This window comes from Bos indicus, chromosome 14 (genome assembly GCF_029378745.1).
Source record: "Bos indicus isolate NIAB-ARS_2022 breed Sahiwal x Tharparkar chromosome 14, NIAB-ARS_B.indTharparkar_mat_pri_1.0, whole genome shotgun sequence".
Classification (NCBI taxonomy): Eukaryota; Metazoa; Chordata; class Mammalia; order Artiodactyla; family Bovidae; genus Bos; species Bos indicus.
In genome coordinates, this window is record NC_091773.1 from 34,636,787 (window position 1) to 34,651,105 (window position 14,319).

At 43.3% G+C, this 14,319-nt stretch overlaps 1 protein-coding gene across 4 annotated transcripts in view; it reads right to left on the reverse strand.

Moving 5' to 3' along the window:
- The window catches only part of TRAM1 (translocation associated membrane protein 1), a 33,745-nt gene extending 19,847 nt beyond the window's left edge, over positions 1 to 13,898 (reverse strand). For 2 of the 4 annotated variants that reach the window (XM_070802657.1, XM_070802659.1), the window contains exons 1-5: positions 13,600 to 13,897; positions 3,533 to 3,596; positions 1,651 to 1,772; positions 1,420 to 1,536; positions 80 to 138 (exon numbers count right to left, since the gene is read on the reverse strand). In XM_070802657.1, coding sequence (XP_070658758.1) covers positions 80 to 138; positions 1,420 to 1,536; positions 1,651 to 1,772; positions 3,533 to 3,596; positions 13,600 to 13,722 — 485 coding nt within the window. In that variant the 5' untranslated portion in view covers positions 13,723 to 13,897. Of the gene's footprint in view, positions 1 to 79; positions 139 to 1,419; positions 1,537 to 1,650; positions 1,773 to 3,532; positions 3,597 to 13,599 lie in introns of all 4 variants that reach the window. The other 2 variants (XM_070802658.1, XM_019973838.2) reach the window with 2 other exon arrangements.
- Between the last annotated feature and the right edge of the window lie 421 nt (positions 13,899 to 14,319).

The following is a 14,319-nucleotide window of genomic DNA, read 5'->3' on the forward strand; positions in this document are numbered from 1 at the left end:
AAAGAGAGTAACAAACAAATCCTGCTTAAAGACGTGACCATGGCCCTTAAGTGAGAAAAGTCTACTAAAAATGACTTACGTCATCAGGTTATGGGGATAAGCCCTCCACAAAATAGTCGGGTCTGAGATGTAGTTTTCCTAAGAGAGAAGATACAAAAATTAGCCTAATGAGCATGTAAATTCCTTAGAAAATAAGACAGTATTTTCATTTCTTGCACATTTACAACTCTCCATCTCAAGTTCCAAAGGGTCCACGGAAGTCAAACACTTTAGATGTTTTAGTTATTTTTCATTCAGTCGAACTGCTTACTTTAGTGATGGGAAAATCAATCAGTGATGTGAAGTTCGAAAAGACATAATTCCTGGCTTTTGAAATTCTTTCAATCCAGGAGAGTAAAAAAGACACATATGCAAACACAACCAAAAAACAGTAATGGCACGTAACAGTCATCAAGGAAGAATTTTTTCTCGGGGTAATCAAAGAAAGGGTTCCAAAAGAGGGGGCACCTGACAGGAGACAGAGGAGCAAGGTGCTGCCAAGTTTTATAAGATTATGTCCACAGAAGGAGAAGGAAACAGCAGCCCACTCCAGTATTCTTGCCTGGAGAATCCCATGGACGGAGGTGCCTGGCGGGTTGCACTCCATGGGGTCGCAAGAGTCAGACATGACTGAAGTAACTTAGCATGCATGCATGCATGTCCACATAATAACCATGTCTTTTTCTTAGATAACCAGATCTGTTTAGTGAGAATTATCACATATGTATATATAGAAAAAACTGAAGCAACTTACCCTTAATACCTATTGAGGTTTTAAACACATTTGTTTTTTTAAAACTGTGTAAGACAGAATTTGTGTACATCAATAATAATAAAAAATTTTCTGAGTATATAAGATAGATTTTAAGCTGAATTTTATATTCATCTATAAAGTATCACTAAGGCAGGAGTTTACAATGGAACAAGCACTGGACTTGAAAAGCTGAGTTTTGGTCTGTCTCCAACTGTGTCATACCCTGGAAAATTCACTTGGCCTATTTATTCATCTCTAGTATACATGCAACCTTGTGAAAGTAGCACTGATAATTCACCCTTTCTGCTAATACAGAGCCACTTGCAAATGACTACAAGATATGAAGACAACATTCAGATCGACTAAAACTGAGTAAGGCTTTCTGGAACACTGAACATAGTTGGCAATTTTTGCTGTATAAAAACTTAAAGAGAGGCTTACTGATGAAACCTGATTTATACTAGTTCAATAGCAGAACTCCTAATCCTAGATAAGAACAACAGAAGAGGAATTTTTCTAAGGTTCAGGGTTTGCTTATGAATGCTAAAAATAGGACATCATTTCCTGTTCTGAGTACATAATTAAATACTCTGAGAGATGAGAATTTAAGCATAGTACATACTTACAGATACGAGAATGAATGTGCCCCAAATACAAGAAAACAGGTAGAATGCACTAAGCTGACCAGATTCATTAAACTTGCTGTGTTTCGTTTTGGAGAAATGCATTCGCCTGTTAATTTTCTAAAAATAAAAACAATTGTTAATTTAAGATTATAAAAATGTATTTAACATAACTATAATGGTATGGAGAGCTAGTATTTTACAAAGTATAGATTTCTAAGATTGTATACTTACATCCAACACATATTCTTGAATTATGGCATGAATAATTATCGCCACTAGCATGTAGAAGAAAACTGTAGCCAAATCTTTGATACCATAGTAATAAAGGAACGCTGATTCAGTAGCTTGTTCTTCTGAAGGCCAAACAACAGGACACACACACACACAAAAATATACATAAGATTATAAAAACAGCACTAAGTACAACACAGTTATGGAAACAAACAAAAGAAGACTAATCTAATAAATAAGTTTATAGAAACATCACGGAATATGCTTTTGGACACCTTGAGTCTTAGCAGCGATGAAAACTGATATTACCTAGAAGTCTAAAGTTTCAGAAATTACTTACAAAGACTTGACACAGGTTAGTTACAGCCATTAAAGATCAGAACACGGGGTGGGGGAGGCCACACTCAGACCCCTGGATATCCCAGGGGCAGAGCAGGTTATATTTCGGTTGTATCAAAGTAAGTTATACTTAGCCCATTTGCCTGTGTTTTCATGGAACTTTTGAAACTTTCAACTTTCTAGCTCTATTCTTCAAACTAGATACCATATTTATGATTCTGATAGAAAAGCTGACTTTGATTTGATTTAGTTTTGAACTCTAAGCAGGGAAGACAGAAGCAACTGCTGCAATTGTTTTCAGTCTTTAAAACTGCTAATTTTCCAGAACAAGACTTAAGCAAATACTTGTGAGTTGGTAAAAGAGCTTTGTTCTTCTCTGGCATACTCAAATTTCTAAACAACTCTGTGGTTTTCAGTAATCTGATATCTAAATTACTAAACCAAATATTTACAAAATGATAAAACTGAACAAAAACCCAACTCCATGTTGTGTAATTATTTCTTACATTCTAAATAGAGAGACTGGGGACAAATTTACTGCCTGAATATGTTATCTTGTTAAGTGAATACCCCACCCCTCATCCATGCTAATTAATTACATTACTATATTCAACTATAATCAATTTTCAATAACAACTTGATTCTCACCTAGCATAATCTAGAAAAAATTTTTGAAATAAAACCTAAAAATGTAGTTTGGATGCTATTCCCAAGATATCTCTTAGAGCTTACTGTCACTCTTTCATCAAAATAACTGATAGAATGGTAGAGCACAATCAAAAAGCAACGATAAAATGGGCTTGCTGCTGCTGCTGCTCCTAAGTCGCTTCAGTCGTGTCCGACTCTGTGCGACCCCACAGATGGCAGCCCACCAGGCTCCCCCGTCCCTGGGATTCTCCAGGCAAGAACACTGGAGTGGGCTGCCATTTCCTTCTCCAATGCATGAAAGTGAAAAGTGAAAGTGAAGTCGCTTAGTCGTGTCCGACTCCTAGTGACCCCATGGACTGCAGCCCACCAGGCTCCTCCATCCATGGGATTTTCCAGGCAAGAGTACTGGAGTGGGGTGCCATTGCCTTCTCCAAAATGGGCTTAAGAGGGTTCTTATTACAGTTCCCAAACAGAACTCATAAGTCAAAAAAACTGAACCTGAACATTGGGCCTTTAGAAACCTTGACTCAACAAGGACACTTCAGACAAATGCAAAATATCTATTCTTAGGATTTTCTTATGAAAAGATCAGAGGGAAGAGAAGGACAAAAAAAAAAAAAAACCCCACAAAAACCCTGTTCTTCCATGGAATTTCAAGCCCACTTACAAAAGTACACAGTAAACATTAAACACATAAAAACTGATTTTCATACAGGGTGAGGTCAACCCAAAACATCAGATCTTGCATTATGACAAAATCATCAAGAATAATATTCATTCTCATCATGAATGAGATCTGTGAAGATAATGAAGAACCTAGCATTCACAGAAATTTCCAAATCTGCCCAAATGAACTCTTCTACTTAACCAGAAAATTTCAAAAGAAAGCACCTACCTGTGGCAGGGAGGGTAACATTGTACTGAAGAGTAACAAAAATGATAGAAACTTTTGCTGTTATCTGGAAAGAAGAAAAAGATCAGGTCAATTTGTGACTCTCACCCAAAGAGCAACTCCGGGGGAAAAAACATTTCAAGTTCTGTCCCTACATCTAAGAACCAAGGAGGGCCCCCCAGTTCCTGTGTCACCCGGACAGGCGCAACTGGGATCCCCCCTCGCCAAGGAGCTTGAAGTTAACTTAATTCACCAGAGCAGTCTGCAATTTAGGTGGGATTGTGCAATGCACTTCTAACTTTAAGATTTCAAAAAAGAGATACTGCAGTTCCAGTAAACAGTGTTTTTGATAAATAATGTTTCTCTCTCTACCTGTACAATGAACACAAAATTGCCATCAAGAAAAATTTTTAATGTAAATGAATGAAAGAAAAGGGAGCACCGTTACCAGGACGAAAACGGACCAAAGGTAGGGTCTGTGGCGTTAATCCCCCACACGCACGGCACAGATACACGGTCAATAAGTGTTTAACTGACCTGACGACTGGTATAAGCAAAGTGGTCACAACAGAAAAATGGAACACTTACTCGGTATTTATAGGCACCAAGCACTATACCAGGCAAGAAATGATAACAGAGATGAATGATATGATCCAGACGACTCGAAACTTATTTGGGTTTTGGAAGAAACAAATGGTTATAATACCAAAGAATCAGAGCCAACAGGAACTGAGGAGAAACAATGCATTTTTTTTTGTTTTTGACTTCTTCCTGGGGTGAGGAGTGAGGTTCTGTTTTCTTCTGGAGGTGAGGAAAGGCTCTGCAGGAGATGTGGTGCCTGAGCAGCTCATGCTGGCAAAGAAAACTTCCCTCTCAGGGGATGGAAAGGACAGCCCAGGTAGGAAAAAGGGAAGCGCAAAGGTCAAGAAGCTGGAACCAGGAGGTCAGGCGTAACAGGTGGACATGAGGAAGGGCCTAGTGTGCTGATCTAAGTAGTGTAGACTTTATTTTAGCCTGACCAGACAATTTGAGGAGAGGGAGTTACTGGTGTTTAGAGAGACAGCTGACTGTGGCCCAGCGCTGGCCCCCCAAGTCACCCTCAGATCCACACTCCAGCTGGCAACCAGAATCTTGCCCTCCATCAGGTGATCACACTCCCCAGGCTCACCCACCCTTCCTCTACCCACCCCCGAAGGTCCTCCAGTTGAGTCCCATTCTTTGCAGGATGAGAACAAACTCCAGGGTCTGGCCCTGCCTCCTGCACTCCTCCCACCCAGGGCTCTGTGCACATCTGAAACACTGCTGGAAAACCTCTCCAATCGGGATCTCAGGTCAACTACACCGTTTCAAGGAAGCCTTCCCTGCCTTTTAGGATAGGTCATTTCCTTTGTTAGACGGCCTCAGAGACCTGGGTTCCATTCTTACAAAATGCACACTCTGGGCATGGTGATATTCATACTGCTGTTACCCATCACAGTAACCTCTGTAAAAGCCAGGACTATGCTGATTTCTGTTCATCACTAGAAGCTCAAAGTCCAGCAGGGTGTGTGGCATTTATTCAGTGATTGATCAACATTACTAAATAAATATCAGACAAAAATAAATTGGAGCAAGGAGGCAAGTCAAGTATGAGAGAAACCCCATGAAAGCTAATAAGGCTTGAACTAAGGCAGCGGTGGTAGAAGAGAGGTGGAACTTTTGAGGCAGAATAAGGTTAGTGGAGGTGATGGAATTCCATTTGAGCTATTTCAAATCCTAAAAGATTTGATGATGCTGTGAAAGTGCTACACTCAATATGTCAGCAAATTTGGAAAACTCAGCAGTGGCCACAGGACTGGAAAAGGTCAGTTTTCATTCCAATCCCAAAGAAAGGCAATGCCAAGAACTGCACTCATCTCACATTCTAGTTAAGTAAGGCTCAAATTTCTCCAAGCCAGGCTTCAGCAATATGTGTACCGTGAACTTCTTGATGTTCAAGCTGGTTTTAGAAAAGGCAGAGAAACCAAAGATCAAATTGCCAACATCTGCTGGATCATAGAAAAAGCAAGAGAGTTCCAGAAAAACATCTATTTCTGCTTTATTGACTATGCCAAAGCCTTTGACTGTGTGTATCACAATAAACTGTGGAAAATTCTGAGAGATGGGAATACCAGATCACCTGACCTGCCTCTTGAGAAATCTGTATGCAGGTCAGGAAGCAACAGTTAGAACTGGACATGGAACAACAGACTGATTCCAAATAGGAAAAGGAGTCCGTCAAGGCTGCATATTGTCACCCTGCTTATTTAACTTCTATGCAGAGGACATCATGAGAAATGCTGGGCTGGATGAAGCACAAGCTGGAATCAAGATTGCTGGGAGATGGTTTGGGAGAATGGCATTGAAATATGTATATTATCATATGTGAAACGGATCGCCAGTCCAGGTTCGATGCATAATACCGGGTGCTCGGGGCTGGTGCACTGGGATGACCCAGAGGGATGGGATGGGGCGGGAGGTAGGAGGGGGGTTCAGGATGGGGAACACATGTACACCCGTGGCGGATTCATGTCAATGTATGGCAAAACCAATACAATATTGTAAAGTAATTAGCCTCCAAAAAAAAAAAAAGATTGCCCGGAGAAATATCAATAACCTCAGATATGCAGATGACACCACCATTATGGCAGAAAGCGAAGAAGAACTAAAGAGCCTCTTGATGAAAGTGAAAGAGGAGAGTGAAAAAGTTGGCTTAAAGCTCAACATTCAGAAAATGAAGATAATGGCATCCAGTCCCATCACTTCATGGCAAACAGATGGGGAACAGTGGAAATAGTGGCTGAGTTTATTTTTTGGGGCTCCAAAATCACTGCAGATAGTGATTGCAGCCATGAAATTAAGACGCTTACTCCTTGGAAGGAAAGTTAAGACCAACCTAGATAGCATATTAAAAAGCAGAGACATTACTTTGCCAACAAAGGTCCGTCTAGTCAAGGCTATGGTTTTTCCAGTGGTCATGTATGGACGTGAGAGTTGGACTATAAAGAAAGCTGAGTGCCCAAGAATTGATACTTTTGAACTGTGGTGTTGGAGAAGACTCTTGAGAGTTCCTTGGACTGCAAGAAATCCAACCAGTCTATCCTAAAGGAGATCGGTCCTGGGTGTTCATTGGAAGGACTGATGTTGAAGCTGAAACTCCAATACTTTGGCCACCTGATGTGAAGAGCTGACTCATTTGAAAAGACCCTGATGCTGGGAAAGATTGAGGGCAGGAGAGGGGGACGACAGAGGATGAGATGGTTGGATGCTATCACCGACTCAATCCACATGAGTTTGGGTAAGCTCCGGGAGTTGGTGATGGACAGGGAGGCCTGGCGTGCTGCAGTTCATGTGGTCACAGAGAGTCGGACACGACTGAGTGACTGAACTGACTGAAAGTTTGTTAAGCAGGAGGGAAGAATCAGAGATCATGTACTGATGCTTCAACAAGTAGGTGAAAAACAATACTATTAATAAAAATGGGGAATACAGGAGGAACAACAGGTTTTAGGGAAAGAGGAGTTTTCAGTAAACTTAGATTTCTTTGAGATGTGCAGGTGGAAAGACCAACAGGCAGGTGAGGCCCGCTCCTGGAGCTCCGCAGGGAGGGCCAGGCTCAAGGATTTTTGGACGTCTCTCTTTATAGAGAACAGACAGTACACAGTGGAGGCTGTGGAGATACGTAAGTCCTCTGTAGAGAGTGTACAGGACTTGATAAGCAGGACAAATCAGAACCATGGAGAGGGCAGAGAAAGGCTGGTGGGGAAATAACAAGAAATGATCAGAGAGAAACAGCAGAGAATGAAGAGAGCTGGATACCCCAAAAGCCAGAGGGGAAACATTTCAGGATGGTGTGGACAATAAAGCCAAAGCTTCAACAGAGATGTGTTAGGAAAAGAGGACAGTGGACTGGACAATTTAAGAAGTCATCAGTGGTCACAGCTTTTGAGTGATTCCAACAGAGAGTGAGCGAAAGGCACATGACAGGGGTGTGGAGAGCCCAAAAGGAAAGAACACAGGGGTTCCCATGAGAGAAACCAGGTCAAGGCTTATGTTGTTTTATGATGGGAGGGACTGAGCTGGTGTGAGGGTGGTCAGGAAAGGGGCTAGGGAGAATTTAACATGTAAGGGCATAATGGACAGAAGGATCTGGTAGGGAATGAAACACAAGGATAGCTGCTGTTGTTCAGTCATTAAGTCATGAGCGACTCCACAACCCCATGGACTGCAGCATGCCAGACTTCCCTGTCCTTCACTATCTCCTGGAGTTTGCTCAGACTCTTGTCCATTGAGTCAGCGATCCCATCCAACCATCTCATCCTCTATTGTCCCCTTCTCCTCTTTCCCTCAATATTTCCTAGCATCAGGGTCTTTTCTAATGAGTGGGCTCTTCGCATCAGGTGGCCAAAGTACTTCAGCTAAAGGTTAATCTTGAACTGTTTTCCTCTTACACTAAGCAGAAGGTAAAGACAGGACAGATAAATTCCAAAGACAAGAAACTGAAGAAATTCTCTATGGCGTGGAGGGGAAGCAATGTTATCCGTTAAGCACAGCTGGGGAATCCAATGAGTATTTTTATAGCTCCTTTAGTGAAAGGAGCTGGCCAGGGAGAAGTAAAAAGATCCCTGAGTATTACTCTTGTCTGAGGTCAGAAACCTTTGACTTGTAATATTATCTAGCAGCCTGAGTCCACGACTTTCTCTGACAACCCTGAGCGATCCACAAATGGGGAGGGAGGGAAAAGGCAGGTGCCAGGCTGGAACCACGGCTGGATATGTATAGGTCAAACAGGGAGAAAGACCAAGAGGGAAAGGGAGCTGAGGGCCTGGGGAGAGTGTGAACAGTGAAGTCTGCAGGGAGAAAAGCAAAGCAACGAGAGGCCACTATACTGAAGAAAAGGAAAGGGGACAAGGCCCCACCAAAGTCTGGACTAGACGGAGAGCCAGCAGGTGAGCAGCAGAGGTGGGGAGATGCACAACGCACAGGTTGTAGGGGGGCTCTGCTATCCTGGAGTATAACAGGCCTGTGAGAGGAAGTCAGGGTAAGGCCCCTCCAGCGAGTTGCTGTGCTAGGTAGATACAGAAAGCCACTTGACTAGAAGAGGCCAGTAAGGCTTTTCTGTATTACATTCTAGGTCATTCACACGAATACACTACAGCAGAGCGATGACATGTGTTTCCAGGGTAACACTGCTTTTCTGCAATTCTTTTAAATAAAGTTGATGACTAAATTTAATGCTTTAATATCTTGTTTAGATTTCATATACAAACACACAAACATACTTTGCATCCCTGTTTCTAGTTTAAAATATGAGGGCATCACTACTGTAGCTGAAAAAACTTCTAAGTTTTTTTAAACAAATGACAAGGGAAATTCTTCAAAGATAAATTTAATATCAAATTCCCAAAGCAACAAAAATTAGATTATCCTTTCATGCTAGGCTTCCAAATAAAATTAAAATCTGGCTTCCAGCTAGCTTAGCATGTGACAGTATGTAGAATAATAAGAAGAAAAATACAAACCACACACCCTACAAAGTTTATAGGAAATTTTTTTTAAAAAAAGAAGAAAAATTAAACCAATAATCGTGCTTTTAGCCATTTCCAGGCCTCCTAAGTGTCATATCCCAGCCAACAGTGTTTTAGTTAACTAATATTACAGTTGATCAATAATAAGACAAATTAGTTGGAATAAAATATGCTACAGAAATACATGGGCTGCCCAGGTGGCGCAGTGGTGAAGAATCCTCCTGTCAATGCATAAGATGCAAGAGACAAGGGTTCAGTCCTTGGGTCGGGAAGATCCCCTGGAGGAGGAAATGGCAACTGGCTCCAGTATTCTTGTCTGGAAAATCCCATGAACAGAGGAGCCTGGAGCACTACAGTCCGACACGCTGAGCATGCACACACAAGAAATATATAATGCATTCAAAAGTAAAAATAACCGAGTTTATGACAACTTGGGACATTTGAAATACTGCTCTCCATTTATAAGAAAAATATGAGACTTATTCAGATATATCTTCAACAGGTTACCATGATGCTTAATGAATTATTTAACTCAGCACTGATTAGAATTATCCTGAATATCATAATATTTCTTTCACGGCCACCAGCGGGGCTTGGCAGCTTGTCATACAGAAATGTTAACTACACTGTATTTGCTAGAGGAAAGAGTGACTACTACACGGACTGGATGCCTTAGAGATAAAGGCAGTTTCTGAATATTAAATCCCACTTCCTCATTGACATATAAAATTAAGTTCTTAAAAAAAAAAGGAAAGAAAATGGTGGCATTAAGACAAGCCACACTTAAAAATAAAACAAACCTCCAAGTCTGTTCCATGATACTTGCAATTATAAAGGTCCCCCTAACCTGGCATGGCAAGAACAACCTGCACTCCTGAGTATGTGTAAAGTAACTCCCTTCCAGTAGATCTTCCTCGTAGAGACTCTTAACTCCTCTTCTGCATCCTCGCTTTTGGAAAGCTTCTCAAGTATCCTTACATCTTCTAACTATTAAATTTTCCTCACTCCAATATGAAGTCATGAATTATACACCACGATTTGCAGTATGTGGACAGAAACTGACTATACTAAAAAACACGTAATTTCAAAACTCACAGCAATTTCTGAGAACACAAAGTTCCTTGTAAATTAAAGTCTTCCATTTCCCCCAAACTATTGCTTTATCAAGAATGCATGTGTGTGCTCAGTCGTGTCTGACTCTTTGTGACCCCATGGACTGTAGCTCGCCAGGCTCCTATGTCCATGATTTTCCAGGCAAGAATACTGGAGTGGGTTGCCATTTCCTAATCCAGGGGAATCTTCCCAACCCAGGGATCGAACCTGAGTCTCCTGCGTATTCTGCATTGGCAGGTTGGTATTTACAACTCTTTAGATGCTGTTAGAACCTTCTCTCACATAAAAAATCTGTCTTCTATTGTTTGACCTTGATAAATACCTAAGGAATAATGAGCTATCATTTATGGCATGTCTCCTGTAAGCTAAACTTTCAACTATGAATTATACAAATTAATTTAATTCTCAGAGTAATCCAATGAGCCCTATCTTACAGAAAAGGAAACAAGTTCAAGAAGTTAAATGACATGCCCTAGGTTACCAAGTTAGCAAGCAGTCGAGCCCTACCTAACTCCCTTTAGCTTCAGCGTTTATACTGAGTCTTCATTTTGGCTAGTAATACAGTATCTATTACTGCTTTGTCAATTTCACCATAAATCCTCTGACATTTTCTCAATATATTTACACAAAAGGCTAACAGTTCTGTTGCAAAAATATCAACTTCTCTATTATTCTAGCACAGATACCATCATTCAATAACTACGTTAATGGTGAGATTCATCAGCAATTATTTTTAAAGCAGCAAAACAAACCAGTAAATTTTTTTCCCATGTGTAGATAACACTCTTTTAAATCCTAAAACTTTAACATATGGCAAGAAAAAAGTCATGGGACATGCATGAACTTTCTTCTGTATACTACTTCAACATTCTTTTTTGCACTGACTTTAAAAACTTCTATTTAGATCTTTGTTGAGTCTATTTAAATTGATAAATTTTACAGATGTAAAGGTGAAAATCCCTTCACTGTTAAAAAAAAAAATCATTGACGTGAGGAAGTTAACAGGTGGTGAACTTCCCTAGAAATGTAGTAAGAGAAAAAAGTTTACATAAAAACAAAGTCAAAAATTTCTTAGTGTCAGCATTTCTGATTTATATTCCATTTCATTCAAAGCACTGCAAATACATTTTGCAGATAATATTACTCCTAAATTTTATCTTCAAAGTCAGGAATTTTTACCATGTGGAGATGGGTTATGGCAAGTCTTACAAAACTGTTCAATATAATACCAAAGCAGAAGGTATATATATGTAAGTATAATATTCAGAAAGTGAGTACAAACGTTTAGCGTTGCATTTTTAATATCGTACATATTCATACAGTACTTTCTAAACCATGAGATGCCTTCATACCAGGCTATCTGATCCTTGCAAACAATGGCGGTGAGAAGAGCACACGTGGTATTTCCTTATACACAGAAGAAAAACTGAGGCTTACCCCTAGGTCATTCAGGTGGTAAGTAGCACAGGCCCAGCCTGAAATGAACTGTATGGCATGTTCATTCCCTTCTACCTCCCCATTTAGGAATACTCACTGCCTCCTTAACTGTGGACTAAGTGGGCAAAAATGACACTATCAAGAATTAAAAAAACAAACAAACTATATCTAGATCAAGAAAAAGCCCATTTGAAGATGAGCAGTAAGTCTGAAAATATTTTAAGTATTAAAATATTCAATTTCTAATAATAACATTTAAAAGAGCCACACAGGCTCTATTTTAACAATTTAGTCATCTTTTGGTCACTGGCAGTCTCATTCCACTAGTTTTTCTTAAAGTTTTTTTTTTATTTAACTACTGTTAATTTAATTATTTGTGAGTTGGAAGCAGGATTTCTTGTCTTTTATTGGATACTGTTCACACTGAACTGCATATGAAACTCTTTACTGCTCTGTCTATATTTTGCTAACATTTTTATTGGAGCATAGCTGTCTAACAATGTTGTGTTACTTTCTACTGTATTGGTAAAGTGAGTCAACTATACACACCCATACATCACCTTTTTTTGGATTTCTTTCTCATTTAGGTAACCATAGAGCACTGGGTGGAGAAGGCAATGGCACCCCACTCCAGGACTCTTGCCTGAAAAATCCCATGGACGGAGGAGCCTGGTAGGCTCTAGTCCATGGGGTCGTGAAGAGTCGGACACGACTGAGCGACTTCACTTTCACTTTTCGCTTTCAGGCACTGGAGAAGGAGATGGCAGCCCACTCCAGTGCTCCTGCCTGGAGAATCCCAGGGACAGGGGAGCCTGGTGGACTGCCGTCTATGGGGTCGCACAGAGTCGGACACGACTGAAGCGACTTAGCAGCAGCAGCAGAGCACTGGGTAGGGCTCCCTGAGCTACCCAGTAGTCAAGAATTCTTAATGTCACTCATTAAACAAGTATTTTGTAAGCACTTCTTAAATGCCGGGATATATTCTAGGCGCTGGAAATTAAGAAAAACAAAACAAAAAAAACCTGTGCCTTCACTGAGGTTACATTCCAGGAGGGAGACAATAAATAGGTAAAATAATGAGTGTATTTGGTGGGGGCTCTGGAGCTACAGAGAAAAAGTTAAAAAGGTAAAGAGGATAAGGAACGGGCGTGTGTTTTGGGGAGCGAGGGGAAGGAAGCCGTAGGATGTTACCCGTTCACCTGGCAAAGTTTATTACCCACATTCAACAGCTGTTAAGTAAGTCATCATGATACGCGCTACGTGGGAAGAGAATTTACACACTCCTGACATTTCCATCCTCTCCTACTTCAAGAAACAAAAAGAAAATTATTCGACTCCTCGGCACTGCTGCTCTGTACCCCGATTTCTGTATCAGACCTTGTTTCTTTAAGGAGAGAGGAAGCGCGGGGCGGGAAAAAAAAAAAAAGTTCGATCACTGGTAACAATACCAGTTTGGGAGACTGAAGTTCTTAACAATCGGGTGGGTGATCCTGCGGCGATCGCTCGCTGCCCCGTGTGGCCACCGCCCTTCCAGCGGGCAGCCGGCGCCCGGCTCCGTCGGTTTGCCCCCCAAACCCCGCGAGGCCGCGGCCCCCGGGTCTCCCCGGCCCCCAGCGGCCTGGCCGGCCGGCCGGCCATTCCCCAGCCCGCCCACTGCCCACAGCCAGCTCGGCGCGCAGGGGCCGCCCCCGCAGCCCGCCGGCCCCTCGCCGGCTGCCACGTAACCCTTCGCGGGAACCAGGAACTGCGCGGCCGGCGGGAGGGGGCGACGCGGCGGCCCCGGCCCCTGCGAGCGGGCGGCGGCCAGGCCCCCGGGGCTCCGCAGCCCCAGGCCAGCGCCGGGCGGGGCGGGCCCGCTCTTTGGGGGCCGAGGGGCCGGCACCTCCCCCCTGCCCCGGCCAGGGCCCCCCCGCGGTCCCGGACCGAGGGGCTGAGCTGGAAGCCCGGGCCGGCGGCGGGGCGGGCTGGGCTCACCTCGAACATGAGCCCCAGCAGGAAGACCATCGCCACACAGGAGACGATGTCCGCGTGATTCTGCAGGACGAATTCGTGGCTCAGGACCGGGGGGTTCTTGCTGCTCTTCTTGCGAATCGCCATGGTGAAGCCGCCGCCCGTGCCTGCAGGTGCTCCGCCCCGGCTCCGCTTTCCCAGCTGCTCACCGACTCTCCGCCGCCGCCGCCGCCGCCTCCCTCTGGCTGCACCTCACAGCCCCGCCGCTGCTCGCTGGGGCTTCACTTCCCATCCCACAGCCAGTACGCAGCCGCCTGGGCCACCCGAAAAAAAAAAAAAAAAAGGCGAGCCCACGGCGGAAGCGAGCATGCGCATTGGGAGGGACGGCGCTCTCTAGTGCCGCGGCCGCTCTTGCGAGCCCACAGCGCCGCCTAGGGACTGGAGGCTGTCCGCTCGCGGCCCGGCTGGTGGAAGGAACCTGAGCGGTGCCCCGCCGGCTCCGCGCCGGGGCCGGGGTTGGGAGTCGTTTGAGGCGCGAGTTCCCTGTGCCCCTTTAACAGGCTGATTCCGCGCCGAGGTCCGAGGGCGACCACGTGCTACGGTGTGCACTGCTGTAAGCGTTTCCCCCTGCCCTCCTGGCCACACTAGGCTTGGGTGTCAGTGCCTGCTTCCACGTTGATTGTCCCTTCTTGAAAGCCAGTGCCACCAGCAAGATAATCTTGCTACCTACATGACTACAACTTA